At 69.9% G+C, this 14377-nt stretch overlaps 3 protein-coding genes across 8 annotated transcripts; 1 reads left to right on the top strand and 2 right to left on the bottom strand.

The window, feature by feature from the left end:
- Window positions 1–129: 129 nt before the first annotated feature.
- On the top strand, window positions 130–2258 carry MPV17L2 (MPV17 mitochondrial inner membrane protein like 2). 2 transcript variants are annotated; one of them, XM_003642886.6, is made up of 6 exons: window positions 130–167; window positions 674–877; window positions 987–1148; window positions 1226–1302; window positions 1392–1520; window positions 1602–2258. In XM_003642886.6, exons 2-6 carry the CDS (start codon window positions 712–714, stop codon window positions 1647–1649), a joined length of 582 nt encoding a protein of 193 aa, XP_003642934.3. In that variant the 5' UTR covers window positions 130–167; window positions 674–711; the 3' UTR covers window positions 1650–2258. The 2 variants fall into 2 exon arrangements, with proteins under 2 accessions (XP_003642934.3, XP_046760669.1); XM_046904713.1 differs by having other exon boundaries at window positions 150–260.
- RAB3A (RAB3A, member RAS oncogene family) lies at window positions 2193–5808 on the bottom strand. Of its 2 annotated transcripts, none has more exons than XM_040653791.2 (5): window positions 5695–5808; window positions 4596–4823; window positions 3983–4101; window positions 3758–3882; window positions 2193–3387 (listed from the first exon to the last, which is right to left on the bottom strand). In XM_040653791.2, the coding sequence occupies exons 2-5, from the start codon at window positions 4821–4823 to the stop codon at window positions 3197–3199; spliced, it is 663 nt and encodes a 220-aa protein (XP_040509725.1). In that variant the 5' UTR covers window positions 5695–5808; the 3' UTR covers window positions 2193–3196. The 2 variants fall into 2 exon arrangements, with proteins under 2 accessions (XP_040509725.1, XP_015155646.2); XM_015300160.4 differs by having other exon boundaries at window positions 5780–5808.
- Window positions 5809–7009: 1201 nt separating this feature from the next.
- Window positions 7010–13951, bottom strand: PDE4C (phosphodiesterase 4C). Of its 4 annotated transcripts, none has more exons than XM_015300157.4 (15): window positions 12835–13951; window positions 11320–11508; window positions 11206–11242; window positions 11022–11095; window positions 10901–10950; window positions 10349–10464; window positions 10163–10256; window positions 9490–9659; window positions 9304–9402; window positions 9056–9220; window positions 8883–8982; window positions 8654–8808; window positions 8454–8576; window positions 8159–8341; window positions 7010–8092 (listed from the first exon to the last, which is right to left on the bottom strand). In XM_015300157.4, the coding sequence occupies exons 1-15, from the start codon at window positions 12972–12974 to the stop codon at window positions 7598–7600; spliced, it is 2190 nt and encodes a 729-aa protein (XP_015155643.3). In that variant the 5' UTR covers window positions 12975–13951; the 3' UTR covers window positions 7010–7597. The 4 variants fall into 4 exon arrangements, with proteins under 4 accessions (XP_015155643.3, XP_015155644.3, XP_015155641.4 ...); XM_015300158.4 differs by having other exon boundaries at window positions 13787–13951; XM_015300155.4 differs by lacking the exon at window positions 12835–13951 and having other exon boundaries at window positions 10349–10461; window positions 11320–11693.
- Window positions 13952–14377: the final 426 nt, after the last annotated feature.

The raw sequence follows: 14377 nt of genomic DNA, 5'->3' as shown, positions 1-14377 counted from the left end.
TCCGGTGTGTTGTGTGGGGACGGCGAGGGGACTGCTGAGGGCATCGGCACAGCCCTGCGCCATGGCGCTGCCCTGAGGAGCGCTTCTGCCTCGGTAGCTGTCATGGCGGTCTCAGGAAGCGGAAGTGATGCGTCACGTGACGCCACCTCCTTCCGCGAGTGGCGGTGGTGAGAGGGGGTGGGGAGGGGGGGGGCGGCGGGGTACGGAAACATGGCGGGAGGGGGCGAGGTGGCACGGGGTGACCGAAGGGGGCACGTAAGGTGAACTGGGGGTGTGGGAGGGGCACGGGGGCCGTGAGGGTAAAGGGGGGGGACAGAAGGGATGGGGTGATGGGGGGGCGGGAGGGGTACGCAGGGTACCTGGGGGGGCATTGGGGGCCGCGGAGCGACTTGTGGGAACCCGGGGGGTCCGGGGGGGCTCAGTGTGGCTATCGGGGTTCTCGGGGGCGGGGGGAGGGTGTGTTCGTTACTTGAGGTGAGCACTGTGGGGCGCGCGTGGCTCATGGGGGGGCCGTGGGGGCACGTAAGGTGCTCGGGGGGGGCACAGTGTGTGCAGTGGGGCTCCGGGGGGGTACGTTAAGTGCTCAAAGGCTGAGTGGGAGGCACGGAGTGGCTCAGAAGGGGTCGGGGGTCGGAGAGGCGCTGAGCTGACAGTGTGTGTGGGGCCCACGCAGGGTGAGAGAGCCGTGCCCCCCCCCTCGCCCCCCCCGGGATGCTGTCGCACGGCTGGCGGCTGCTGCAGCCGCTGTTCAGGGGCCGTCTGCTGCTGCTGACCAACACGGTGAGCTGCGGGACGCTGCTGGCGGCCGGCGATGCTCTGCAGCAGTTCTGGCAGCTCCGCCGTGACCCCCAGGCCCAGCGGCAGCCCGCGCGCACAGGTGGGTGGCGGCGGTCCCTGTCCACGTGGCTGCCCGGGGGGGGCCGTCTCCGGTTACGGGGCAGCATCAATAATGCAGCGGCAGTGATGCAGCGGGCGTCGCGTTGCAGGGCGCATGTTTGCCGTGGGCTGCAGCATGGGTCCGATGCTGCACTTCTGGTACCTGTGGTTGGACAACGCCTTCCCGGCGCGGGGGATGAGGACGGTGCTGAAGAAGGTGCTCATCGATCAGGTGGTGGTTTCACCCGTCCTGGGGGTGTGGTATTTCCTGGGTGAGTTCTGCGCGGGGACGCCCGGCAAAGGGGCGACACCAACCCCGGCCGCCCCGCTGACACCGTCTGTCCCACAGGCATGGGCACGCTGGAGGGCCTCAGCCTGGAGGAGAGCTGGCAGGAGCTGAAGGAGAAGTTCTGGGAGTTCTACAAGGTAAGCACGGCCCTCCGCTTGTCTCCACGTCCCTGGGGGTGCCCGGCCCGGCAGCCGACACCCCCAACTCCCTCCGTGTCCTCCTGCAGGCTGATTGGTGCGTGTGGCCGGCGGCGCAGTTCTTCAACTTCCACTTTGTGCCGCCCACGTACCGGGTGGTGTACGTCAACACGGTGACGCTGGGCTGGGACACCTACCTGTCCTACCTCAAGCACAGGGTGAGCGCCACCCCCGCTGCCCCACCGGACGGAGCACGGCACGGCTTGCAGCACACGAGCCCCATTTCTGGTGTTTTGCAGCCCAAGGAGACCCCCGTTGCCGAGAAGCAGCGCGGTGCCGGGCTGTGACGGCGCTGCTCCCAAAGACCCCGACGTTTTCAGGAGCTCCTGCCCACTGCTGTGACCTCACGGCACGGCCGGGCACTGAGCACTTGGAGAGAGCCGCAGCCGGGCTGCAGCCTGCACACGTTGTGCTGATTAACTCATCCGCTGATTGCAATTAAGGGGCTGGGGTTGTCGAATCCGCTTGTGAAGATGCTGCCTTCTGTATATTGCAGCGTGGAGAGCAGCGTTTGGCTTCAGTCCACGTCCCCCGCTGCCACCCCCCCACACACACACAGTTTCCAGCGGCCCTTTGCCTCTGGGTCTCAGCACTGCTGGTGGCTCTGGGAGTGGTTCCCATCTGCATCCACCGCAGCAGTATCCCTGCTGACAGATCCCAGCCTTTCCCCCCCCAGGCACGGAGCGGTGCTCCCCCCAGCCTGGGACCTCATTCATTCCAGCCTCCACGCGCCTCAAACCATCTCCTAACACCCAAATGGTGCCCCCCCATAGCGCGGGTCCTTTCTGCTCGCTTTCTGCCCGCCGGCCCCTGGAAGAAGTGGGAGCCCCTCCTGATCAGCATTGATTTATTTCTTCACACCATTTCTTTAATACAGTGATTTTTAGGAAATTGTACTCTTTTTGACACTTTTGACATTTGTACAGTACAGTGTAACTCTTCCATAAGTAAACTTCACAAAAAATAGGGGGGAAAAAGGGGGGAAGGGGGGGGGAAACACGGGACCGCAGGGAGGAGGAGGGGGGAAACCTGTAAAATAAAGACACAGCGCTCCGGGGGAAATAAATAGGGGGATGCAAGACCTCCAGGGCAGTCATTGCTATAGCAATATCCACGTATTCACAGTCTCACAGAAGCACGTTGCTATACGGGCACACAGCAGCTGCGCTGGGCGGCCACAGCCGCGTGCGTTTGGTTCTTCACCTTTAAATAAGAGCTTTGAAAAGTGATATTTCACAAGCAGAGAAACCACACCGAGGGGAGGAGTTTGGGGGGGGGGGGGGATGGGGGGATGAAGGAACGCATCAGCACGGCCACGGCACAGCAGGTCACGCACACAGCGTCACGCCTACGGCTATTTACAAGGGCTCTGTCGTATGTACAAGGAGGAAGACGGCGGGAGCAGCGATCGGCATCTGTTTGTACAAATAAACAACAGGTGGGGAACGGCCCCCGGAGCACCGCGCCCCGCCGGGACCCTCCGTAGGGATGGGGGGGGGTTGGGGTCCCGTCCCCCCTCCCCATCGCCCCGGGGACCGCGAGCAAAACGGCCACAATGGGGTTTTTTTGGAGCAATTTGGGCTCATTGAGCGATTAATGAAAAGCAGAAGGGGGCGGTTCTCCTCCTACCATCCCAGGCTTCAAAATAAATAAGGTGGGGGGTGGGAGTGGTAAGGGGGGGGGGGGTGTGAGGGGGGGCTCAGCCTAATTGATGGGGGAGCAGGGCAGGCTCCGAGAGGGACCGCGGCCCTTTGGGAACCTGCGAGGTATCAGCAGCAAAGTGCCCCCCCCGGGGAAAACAGGGGGAGGCGAGGGGGGGTCGCGCCAGGGGGCCCTAGCAGGCGCAGTCCTGGTGGGGGGGGGCCTGCTGGTCCGACAGCTGCGGGCCCTGCTTGGCGCCGGTGACGGCGGGGTCGGCTGCGTCCAGAGACTCCGACATCTTCTCACAGATGATGTCCACCAACCGCTCGAAGGTCTGCTTGACGTTGATGTTGTCCTTGGCGCTGGCCTCGAAGAACTCGAAGCCTGGAGGTGGGGAGGGGTCACAACAAAGGGGGGAGGGGGTCAGTGCAGGGACCCCCAGTGCGGGTTGGGACCCCCCGCCAGCATACATGGGGTGAAACGCTGAGCCGACGGCTGCGCTCCCACCCAACGCCCGGCAGTGACAGTGGCAGAGGTGACCCGACGGGGGGCTGCAGCTCAGCGGAGCTCTGGGCTCACTGTGGGTCACCGCTCTGCTGCGGCTTCAGCACAATGACTGCGGGGGGTTAAACCTGCATGCATCCCCCCCCCACCACCGGGGCACCACGCCCCACACGTCGCTGTATGGGCACAGAGCTGTATGGGCACGGAGCTGTATGGGCACGGAGCTGACAGGGGGACCCCCCCCGCTCACCCAGGTGCTCGGCGAGCTGCCGGCCCTTCTCAGCCGACACCACGCGCTCGTCCTCCATGTCACATTTGTTCCCCACCAGCAGCACCTGCGCGTTGTCCCACGAGTACGTCTTGATTTGGGTCGACCTTTGGGGACAAAAAAGGGACAGAGGTGACCGTGGGGGGGTGGGGGGGTGGGAGGAGGGCGGGCCCCGTGCCCAGCACGCGCGTTGGGGGCGGCGCTCACCAGTCCTGCACGGCGTTGAAGGACTCCTCGTTGGTGATGTCGTACATCAGGATGAAGCCCATGGCCCCGCGGTAATAGGCGGTGGTGATGGTGCGGTACCGCTCCTGCCCGGCCGTGTCCTGGGGGAGCACACAGTCGGGGGGGGCACAGTGCAGAGCTGCTGTGTGCGCACAGCGCCGGGGCTCAGCCGGCACCCAACTCCTGCCCATACATCGCCCCGGGGCCGCTCTGCATGCAGCGCACACAGCAGAGGTACGCAGCGCTGCACGGCTGCAGGCAAAGCCAGGATGCAACGCACACAGCGAGCACTCAGCCCGCACCGGCTGCTGCCAGCAAACCGCCTGAGGGTCACTGCGTGAATAATGCGGATATGGCCGAACCACTGCTGAGCCGATGGGCTCCAGGAACAGCACCGCTTCCCTGGGAGTGCCCAATGGCACAGAATGCAGCACTGAGCCCACAGCAGCACCCGGCCGGACCGCCCCACAGCGCCCAGCACCGGGACAGCCCAACCCTGAGCCAACCCCAACCCTAACCCTGACCCCAACCCCGACCCCAACCCCGACCCCAACCCAGCCCCAACCCCAACCCAGCCCCGACCCCCAGCGCTCACCCAGATCTGCAGCTTGATGCGCTTGTCGTTCCGGTAGATGGTTTTGACCTTGAAGTCGATGCCGACGGTGCTGACGAAGGCGGGCGTGAAGGAGTCGTCGGCGTACCGGAATAGGAACGAGGTCTTCCCTACGCTGCTGTTACCGATGATGAGGATTTTGAACATGTAATCGAAGTTCTGATCCGAGGACTCCTTCTGCCCATAGCGGGAGTCGGTAGCGGACGCCATCTGCAAAGGGAGGGGGCGACGGGCGCTCACCGGGGGGGGACGGCAGCCCCCGTGGCACCGGGCCGTGCCGCCGCGTGGCACCGCTGCAGCGTGGATGGGGACGGCGGAGTGCCGCCCTGCTCTGCTGCCCCCGGCCCTGCACGGCCCCCACAGCCGCCGGCTGCAATGCTGGACGCGCGGTCCCCATTGCTGCCGGGAGCGGCGCCGGGAGCGGCACCCGATGGCCGCCGCTCGCAACGCCAGATGCTGTGCCCCACGGCTGCCGGCTGCGATGCCCCCACGGCCGTAGCAAAGCCGCGGGCATCGCCCCCACCGCTGCCGTCAGCACTGCCGGCTGCGCCGCCCCATCGCCGCCGCACGGAGCGGGGCCCGGAGCCCCGCAGGACGCACCGCAGCCGCTCCCGCAGTTCCTCTGCAAAATGGCACCTGCAGCCGTGCCCCCGCACCGCGCGGGGCTGCACCGGGGGGGTGCCGGGGGTGGGGGGGGGGCACAGCACCGCACAGCACCGCACGGCGGTGGGCGCAGTGTGCACAGAGGTGGCTGCGCGCTGCAGGGCGCTGCGTGCAATGCCCGGCGCCGGGCGCTGCCGTAGGAGGGGGGGGCGCAGAGGTGATGTCGTTGGTAGAAAGAGGGGGGGGGGAGCGTGGGGACGGCGGTCCCCCGCCCCGTGCCCTCCTGCCGCCCCCCGCGCTGCCTCCCACAGCTCCAACCCGCGCCCCCCCCCGGGCCGTCCCGCAGCGGTGCGCACCCGCGGACCCCCCGGGGCTCCCAGCCCGCCCCCCCTCCTCGCGACCCGTCCTCCCCCTCCCCCGCTGCAGCCGCTATGGCCGCCGGCTGCCGCGCGGCCCCGACGCCCCGCGCGATGCCCACCGGCCTCCCCCGCCGCTGCCGGTGCTCGGGGGTCCCGGCGGTGGGAGGAGGGGGGGGTGGGGGGGCCGCGGGGGCGCGCGCTCACCTCCTCCCCGCACTCCCCGCAGCGACTGCAGCAGCGGCGCGCGCCGCCCCGGCGGTTGCAGAGCCCGGTGACGTCGAGGGGGCGGGGCGAGATATGCAGATGAAGGGCTGACGTCAGCGGAGGGGCGAACGAGGAGCGCCGATTGGCCGAAGGCGCGCGGTGATCGACAGGCGGCGGGCGGGGGCGGGGCCGGGGCGGGGCACGCCCCCTGCCGGGCGCGGCGCTGAGGCTGCGGGAGCGCCCATCCCCGGCGCGGGGCGGGGGGAGCGGGGAGGGCCGTCACCTGCGGGGGGGGGGGAGGGGGGCAGTCCCGCACCGCTCCCCGCCACCTGTCACCCTTCGGCCCTCTGAGCCCGTCGCTCTCGGTGACCCCGCGCCCTGAGGTGACGCCCGGTGCGGGTGGGCGGCCGCGTCCCGCCCCGGACCCCGCGTCCTCCGGCGGCCCCGCTGCGGGCTGAGCTCGGCGCGGATTAGGCCGCGGCAGATGGCGGGGGCTCAGCCCGCAGCCGGGGCCCGAAGGCCTCGGGACCACCCATAGGGCCCGAGCGCAGCCCCGCACCTCCATCCCCCGCCTCCACGCGCGGCCTCCCGCACCCTCGGCCCGCAGCATCACCCCGGCCCCCCTCCGGGGCTGCGGGCAGCGCGAGGTCTGCGGGGAGCACCGAACGCTGCGGGGAGCACCGAGCGCCGCCCCTCCCCCCCATCCCCCCCATGGCCGGGGGCGCGGAGCTCCCCGCCGCCCCGCAGAGCCCCCGCAGCCGTCGGACGCCCACCGCCCCCAGCCCGGCCCTGCGATCCGGCTGTTTTCCCCCTCCCGGGGGGTTTGGGGAAGGCGCCTCCCCCTAATCCCCACCATGGGGCGAAAGGAGGGGGTGGCAGCGCCGGGCAGGGGGCCCGCGGGGACCCTCCGTTGCTATGGGGTGAAGGGAGGGGTTTGCCGGGGCGGTGCTGCGGGTGAGGCCGTGTTTGCCCATCGATCAGCCCCGGGAGCAATGCGGAAGAGCGGGGAGCGAGCTCTGCGCCGCGCCAAGCCGGCGATTAAATATTTACCTTCGTGGGCAGTGTTTGCCAGCGACGGAGCGGCATTTCCAGGGAGGAGTTCGGCTTTGTTCGAGCGCACAGCGCGGCCCTCCGCGCTCCCCGCGGGGTCCCGGGGGCACCGACCGCATCGCGACCCGGACGCGGTGCCCCCGACGCCCCCGAGAGCAGCACCGTCCACTCGGGGAGGGGTGGAGAAACAAACGAGGTTTAATATCTGCAGGGTGAAGGAAGAAACCGAACCGTCGCGGGGCCGCCCCACGGCTGCGGCGCCCGTCGGGGCCCGCGGTGCCAAACGGCACCGAGCGCAGTCAGAGCAGCTCCTGCTGTGGTGTGCCCGGGTGAGGCTGGTAGGACGAAGTGAGCTACAAAAGGCTTTAAAAAGTGAACCCGTCCCCAAGTAAATACGGCTCCGAGTCGGGCGCACGGCTGCCGTTGTGCTGCGGTGCTCAGACCCCCAATGCTGCGTGCCACTGTGACACCAAAACGCTTTTGGCTGCACTGTGCTGAATGGGGACTGCTCTGCCGTGGGGTACAGCGTGCCCGGGGCTGGGATGGGGCAGGATCGGTGTCCTCGAGCCCTGTCTGTGGTAACAGAGACCTTTCCCAGCAGCTGGATGCCGGGTGGAAGCAGGGGAGGGGGTGAGCAATATCCTCGTTGCCATCGGGACCTGCCCGGCTCTGTGCGCCAGTCCCAGCAGTGGCAGTGCCCATGGCCCTCACTGGGGCAGTGCCAGCCCCACATCCCCACAGCAGCGATGGGACCCTCCGGCCAGGCCGCTACGTGCCCAGGGGCAGGAATGTGACGTTGCCCTCCGTGTCCAGGCACAGCTCCCTGCCGCTCTCGGGGTCCGGTGCCGTGCACCCACCGCCAGCCCTGTCCTTTGGCAGTGTCCCCTCCAGCGCTCTCTGGTTGTCCACCTCCCGGTCTTTGGAGCCAGGTGACAATCGCTCGGTGTCAGCCGACTCCGAATCATCCGTAGCCGACGTCTTGGAGCCGCTGTTGTCCTCCTCCAAAGGGCTCTCGGGCCCCTCTGGCTCCGTGTCCGACTCTCCCTCCTCCTCGTCCAGCGTCATCCCAACCTGGGACTTGCCGGGGGCAGTGGGGGGCACTTCGGGGCCCACCTCGGGGGGTGGGGAGGGGCTGCGCGGGATCATGCTCTGGTACCACTCCCGGTTGTCCTCCAGCGTGTCCAGGATCTCCTGGGCGTCGGGGTGCACCAGGTCGGCCCAGGTCTCCCACAGCGGGTGGGCGATGAAGTCGATGAATCCCACCTGCGGGAAGGGAGAGCTCAGCCCCCCGTGGTGCCCCTCGGCCCCGGCCCCACGCCGTGCCCCCACCTGGGACTTCTCCACGGAGGCGGTGTGCTTGTCACACATGGGGCTGATCTCCATCCCCTTCTCGCGCTCCCGGTCGCCCTGGTGGAAGAACTCGGCCATGATGCGGTCGGTCCACTGCCGGTACAGCTCCAGCGGTTTGGTGGGGTTGCTGAGGTCGGCGCAGTGCACCATGTTCTGCAGGACCTGCGCGGGCACCGAGCCGCTCACCCGATGGCCCTCATCCCCAGGGACATCCCACAGCCAGGCTCCGTGCTGTGGGCTGCAGCGGTGCTCCTGCCCGCATCCCTGCGCCCACCTGGATCCGGTCCGAGTAGTTGTCCAGCAGCAGCACCCCCAGGCTGGTCACCTTCTTGGTCTCCACCATGGTCTTCAGGTCCGCCAGCAGGTTCATGTGCTTGGACATGTCGGTGGCCAGCACCTGGGCAGGGCGTGCAGGGCAGGGGGCTCAGCCCCACCGCAGCCCCCCCCAGCCCCGCGCCCCGCGGCGCCGCGCACCATATCGATGGCCATCTTGCGGAGCGACTGCCTCTGCTTCTTGCTCAGGTTCTGGAAGATGTCGCAGTTCTCCTCCTGCAGCAGCTTGAAGCCCACGGCCAGGTGGTGGTTCTCCAGCACCGAGGCGTCGTTGTACATCAGCGCCAGCTCTGAGTCTGCGGGACGCCGCCGGTCACACCGCGGTGCCCCCCGCGCACGGCGCCCCGCCGCCCCGCCGCCCCCGGCTCACTGGTGTTGATGAGGAACTGATTGGAGACCCCGGGGTGGTCGACGTCGTGGATGGCGCTGGCGAAGATGGCGGCCATGATCTCCAGGTCGGTGAAGACGGCCTGGGAAAGGGCGGCACGGGGGGTCACGGCCGCGGGGGGACGCGTTTGGTGGCACCGAGGGAGCGCGGCTCACCTCCAGCGCCGGCGTGGAGAGCAGCACGTGGGTGGACTGCGCCACGTCGGCGGCGTGGATGTTGTTGTGGTACGCCACATCGGCGCGGTAGTGATCCTCCAGCGTCAGCATGTAGGTGAGGAAGGTGTCGGCGGGGATGCGGAACGTCTTCATCAGGTCACGCTCCTGAGGGGGGGGGGGAGGTCGGGGGGGTTCATCCCCAGCGGGGCGCGGGGTGCGGAGGGGGCAGCCCCCCCCCCGGCGCTCACCTGGAAGATGCTGTACATGAGGACGGTCAGCGGGCGGTTTCCGGAGTACTCGGCCACTTTGAAGATGTTGAGACCCCACTTGTTGGTGTCCTGCAGCTCCTGGGGACCAAAGGATGCGGTTCCGTGAGGGCCGCGACCCCAACGCGGGGGGGGGGGGGGATGGATCCAGGCTGGGTGGGGGCTCACCTTGGCCAGCAGCCCCTCCTGCTCCGTGCGCACCCCGAAGCGCGGGATGGCGGCGAGGCGGGGGCCGTGCGCCGCCTTCCTCACACCGCTGATCTGCGACATCGGCCGCTTCCTGCGCTCCCTCTCCTTCTCCTTGGGCAGCGCTGGGAGCTCCACCTCGTGCTGTTTGTCTGCGCGGCCGCGGCGGTGAGGGGGGGAGCACAGAACCCCCCCCCCCCCCGACGGCTGACGTCAGCCGGCACGGAGAGCACCGCGACTCCATGGCAACCGGGGGCTGCCGGGGGGCTGCCCGGAGCTCCCCCCACCCGCCCGCCGCGGGGCCGTCCCCAGGGATCCCCCGTGCGGGGACGGCCCCGCGTCAGCTGCCAACCCACGCAGCGGCACAGAGCAGCGCCCACCAACACATCCCGGTCCGCACCGGCGTTCAGAGCCGGGACTGCGGGCTGTGACACCCCCAGAGCCACCGATCCCGGGGCAGCTCCCGGGAAAGCCCCGACGCGCTCCCCCAGACTTGCAAAATGCAAAAGCTGCCGCCCCGCTGACAGCGCGGGGCTCAGCACTGCAGCGATGTGTGCCCAGCGCCGTGCGGCTGCTGCAGGCGGCGAGCCGGGCGTGCTGCGGGGCCCCCGAGCTGCAGGGCTGGGGGAGGCGCTGCCCCCGGGAGGGAACTCACCCAGGAAGGTGCTGGAGATGTACTCGGACACCTGGTTCCCCGAGCGGCCGCTCTCCGAGAGGTGTGAGAGCTCCCGGCTCAGCATCCGCTTAAACTGCGGGCGGCAGCGGGTGGGGGTGGGCGGTGTGTGGGGCGGCCCCCGCGTCCCCCTGGCGGGGTGAGCGTCCCCAGGGCGGCGGTCCCCACCTTGTTGGAGGCCATCTCGCCCACCGAGTGCCGCGTCTGCAGCGTCTCCAGCTGCTCCAGGCACCAGTCCAGCTCCTCCAGGGTCTCCAGCGACAGCTTCTGCTGAGCATCCTCTGCTGCGGGGCAGCACGGCGTCACGGCCGGGTGCGGGGACACGAGGGGGGGCCCGGCCGCTCCGGCCCCACCGAGGGATGCTCAAATCCCCGCGGGGCCGGGACGGGACGGGGCTGCGGAGCGGCGCAGCGGCCAGCTGTGCTGTCCCCCGTGCGCGGCATGGTGTACCGCTGTCCCCACGCCTCGCCCCGAGGTGACACTCAGCCCGGGGATCCCGCGGGGCCCCACGCACCGCCCGGGGCTTTATTAATGGAAGGGCTGACGTCAGCGGAGCCGTTCCACCACCACCGCTTGGATGGAGCCGCCGAAAACCCGACATGGATCCCAAAGGGCAAAGCCTTCACTGCACCCCACGGGAGAGGGAAAGCCGCACCCCCACTGCGGGACAGCGACCTGCCCCTCCCCCCAGACCCCGTTTGTCCCCGTTGGGACACTCACCGGACAGCCCGGCCCTGCTGGCAGAGGGGAGGCTGCTGCTCGACGCACGCCTGCGGAACGCACAGAGCTGAGCACCACGCCGCGTCGTCGTCCCCCCCCCCGCCCAGCCCCCCCCACTCACTTGGTGCCCACGCGCTCCTGGAGGTGCAGCAGCACCGTCACGTTGGTGCGCACGGTGCGCAGGCTGGCCAGGACCTGGGGGGTGCGAGAGGGGCTGAGGATGGGCTGCACGCCCCCGGCCCTCCCCATAGCGCCGGGGATGGGGGGACACGGGGACGTTTCCCCTCCTTGCCACGCGGCCGCACCTGGGCGAAGGGTGTGACGATCATGTCTTCCCCGTGCCTGTGGGGAGCAAAGAGGGGGTGAGGGGGGTGGGGGGTGGGATGGGGGTGCGGGGCAGAGGGTCGGGGCTGACTCACAGGTCGCTGGCGATGGAGGAGTTGCGGGACATGGCCTTGGGGGACAGGTCGTAGTCGCTGTCGGAGCGGTACAGGAAGGACTCGCGGCGCTGGCTGTGGCTGAAGGCGCCCTGCAGCACCAGCCCCGCGCCCGGGCTGCACTGAGGCTCCAGCGGACCCCTTCCCGGGGGGCCATTCTCCAGGTCAAAGCTGCAGGGATAGGGGACAGGGCTGGCACTGACACCGCCGCTGTCCCCATTCACAGCCACGGCGAGGCTGGGACCCGTCCCGCTGCTGGAGGTGGGCCGCCCCGTGTCACCGTCATCCCTCGTCCCGACGTCCCCAACGCCGCCGTCCCCGACCGCTGCGAGTCCTCGAAAGTCTCCATCAGCCGTAGCCCAAAGCGCCGCGTCCCGCAGGGGATCTGTCCGGGGCACGGAGCCAGGGGACATCGAAGGACAGAAACCGCGGGGGAAGCCAAGCGCCGGGCCCTGGGGACGCGGCGGGGCGGTGCCATCCAGAGCCGCGCAGCGCACGGGGGTCGAAAGGCACGGGGACGGGGACGGTGGCCCTGCGCTGCCCCCACGGCAGCTGCCGCCCCGCTGCCCCCGGGTCATGGGAACGGCTGCGCGTGGGGACACGGCGAGGGTCGCCAGCATCCGTCCCCTCCCAGTGCCGCCGTGGGGGCCGGGATGAGCCACCCCAGGGAAAGAGCGGGGCCGTCCGTCCCCGTCCCCCCACAGCGCCGGACCTACCCGATGCAGGAGTGCCTCCGGGACGGGCAGCGGCCGCCTGGCTGCATCCCGCGGCCCCGCTGTCAGCCTCTGCCCCGCGTCCCCGATGGTACGGGGACACAAAGCCGCATTGTGGCTCCTCCGAGCCCTGCGGCTCAATTGGGGGTTTGTTCCCCCTCCGGTGCAGCTCAGCCACCTCTGACCCCGCTGCCACCCCGGGGACGGCCCCGACCCGTGTGCGGCGTCACCGAGATGTGGGGCAGACACACACATACCCCCCACAACGGCTGTGGCACACACCGGCGTGGGGGCAGTGTGGCTGGGGGGGGGCACGGCCGGGGCAGCAGCTCTGGTGCTGAACTCAGAAATACTTTCCATGCTGCGCGGTGTCAGGCAGCGCGGGGGGGGGGAGGGGGGGCTGGGGACCACTATAAATAGGTGTTGTTACCATTGGAGAGGACACTGCTGCTCCCTGCAGCGCCCGGCCCCCCCCCCAGGGTGGGAGTCAGTGCCTCCTGCCCCTCTGCTGTGCCTGCCGTGCCCCCAGTGTGGGCAGACACCCCACAGACAGAGCCCAGCGGCCCCACTGCGCCCATCGCTGCTATGAGCGCACCCGTCCTCAGCCACCGCCGCCCCCCACCCAGCTCAGCCCCACCGGCACAAAGGCCCCACTCAGCCCCACGTCCCCACCGATGGGGACGCACCGCAGCACTGAGGGCGTTCGAGCTGACCCCGTCCCCATTCCTCACCGCCCCACCGCCACCCCCCATGCACTCAGGACCCCTCTCGGACCCCCCCTTACCCGAGGGGATGCGCCACGGTGAAGCGGCGCTGCAGGCGGATGCTCTGATTCATCCTCAGCCTCCTGAACAGCACGGGGGAGTTACGGGGAGACCCCCGCGGGGACCCCACCGGCGACGACATCCCCGGGGACGGCAGCATGGCCCCACTCCGGGCACCGCAGCGCAGCGCTGGGGGTCCGGACCCACGGGGATGGGAGCGGTGCGGAGCAGGAAATGCGCGGCCGTTCCCCCCGCGGCCCCGGGAAACTTTCCATCCCCCCTCCCGCCCGAGCCTGAGAAATTAAACAACTGTCTGGTTCGGCCCCCCCCGGCGCCCCGACGGCTCCTGCAGCCCCACGTGAGCACGGCCTGCAGGCACGTGGCCCTGTGCCACCCGCTGCCCTCCCGTCCCCGAGGTGGCAGCTGTGCCTGTCGGGTGAGGATGCTGTGCTGGGATGCGGGCAGCAGTGCCACGCTGAGCTCCATGTGTCCCCGACACGGCGCCCGCAGCAGCGGGGCACACGGTGGGGACACACCGCAGTGCCACTGAGGGACGGGGCTGTGCCTGCAGCATCCCAGACAGCTGAAGAGGCCGTGCCACGGTGTCACCGAGGGACACGGAGCTGCAGTGTGACCAAGGGACACAGCTGAGCCCAGAGTATGTGGACACATGGTGCGGACACGCCACAGTGCCACCAAGGGACGTGTCCGAGCCCGGAGCATCCCGGATACACACTGTGGCCATGATATGGTGTCACCGAGGGATATGGCCGAGCCCAGAGCACCCCAGGTACGCACTGCAATCGTGTCACAGTGTCACCAAGAGAGCCGTGAGAGCCAGCCTTGTCCCCCCACGTTCCTCCTCACTGCCCAGCGTGGGGACACGGAGCCGGCTGGGACCCCCAGGGACACGCGTGGCCCCGTCCTGGCCGTGGGAGCCGGGTGCCCCCTGACCCGGTGACGCAGCGGTACCTGCTGTCCGCGGCGAGGGCCAAAATATCCCGGGGGTGGCGGGGAGCCAGGAAGGGCCCCCCCGGCACGGCGGCACCCGCGGGACCCCCGGAGGCACCGGGCGAGGGGGGCGGCGGAGGGGACCCGCTGGGTGCGAGCATGGGGACATCGGGGGGGTGTTGCGACAGCCTGGCACGGGGTGCGGGGGGGGGGGATTGGGACAGCGGGGTGGGGGACAGAGCTCTCTCCGCCTGGCAGCCGGCAGCCCATGGGACAGCAGGGCTGGGCCGGACCGCGGGACAGCCAGTCCTCGGCCCCGGGACGGCACTGCCCGCCCCCCCTCCCCCCCGGGCGGGGACACGTGTCCGTGCGCGGGGGGGGGGGGGGGGGGGGGGGGACGACAGCGGGTGACACCGAAGCCGGGGCCGTGCCGGAGGCGGCCCCCCCCGGATGGGACGGCCCCGGGGGAGGGGGACGGGAACGGCCCCAGAAGAACGGCGCGGCGGTGCCAGGGGAGGGAGTGAGGTCACCTCCGGGCCGGGGCTGGGGGGGCACCTCCGGGGTTGGGCTCTGCCCGCCTCCCCGACCCCCACCCCTCGGGGCCGCTGTCCG

The sequence above is a fragment of the Gallus gallus genome, chromosome 28, assembly GCF_016699485.2.
Source record: "Gallus gallus isolate bGalGal1 chromosome 28, bGalGal1.mat.broiler.GRCg7b, whole genome shotgun sequence".
Taxonomy (NCBI): Eukaryota; Metazoa; Chordata; class Aves; order Galliformes; family Phasianidae; genus Gallus; species Gallus gallus.
The sequence above is the reverse complement of the archived record's forward strand: the minus strand, read 5'-3'. Positions and strand labels throughout refer to the sequence as shown.

Excerpts from the sequence above, each read along its gene's own strand:
- MPV17L2 (XM_003642886.6), top strand. The coding sequence starts at position 712 with ATGCTGTCGCACGGCTGGCGGCTGCTGCAGCCGCTGTTCAGGGGCCGT. Across the intron at positions 1,149-1,225 it reads GGGGGTGTGGTATTTCCTGG|GCATGGGCACGCTGGAGGGC; the intron begins GTGAGTTCTGCG and ends TCTGTCCCACAG. Across the intron at positions 1,521-1,601 it reads TGTCCTACCTCAAGCACAGG|CCCAAGGAGACCCCCGTTGC; the intron begins GTGAGCGCCACC and ends GGTGTTTTGCAG.
- PDE4C (XM_015300157.4), bottom strand. The coding sequence starts at position 12,974 with ATGCTGCCGTCCCCGGGGATGTCGTCGCCGGTGGGGTCCCCGCGGGGG. Across the intron at positions 10,257-10,348 it reads GCGAGATGGCCTCCAACAAG|TTTAAGCGGATGCTGAGCCG; the intron begins GTGGGGACCGCC and ends TGCCGCCCGCAG. Across the intron at positions 8,577-8,653 it reads GCAAGATGGCCATCGATATG|GTGCTGGCCACCGACATGTC; the intron begins GTGCGCGGCGCC and ends CGCCCTGCCCAG.
- RAB3A (XM_040653791.2), bottom strand. The coding sequence starts at position 4,823 with ATGGCGTCCGCTACCGACTCCCGCTATGGGCAGAAGGAGTCCTCGGAT. Across the intron at positions 4,102-4,595 it reads GCATCAAGCTGCAGATCTGG|GACACGGCCGGGCAGGAGCG; the intron begins GTGAGCGCTGGG and ends GTGCTCCCCCAG. Across the intron at positions 3,388-3,757 it reads GCAGCTCGCCGAGCACCTGG|GCTTCGAGTTCTTCGAGGCC; the intron begins GTGAGCGGGGGG and ends CCCCACCTCCAG.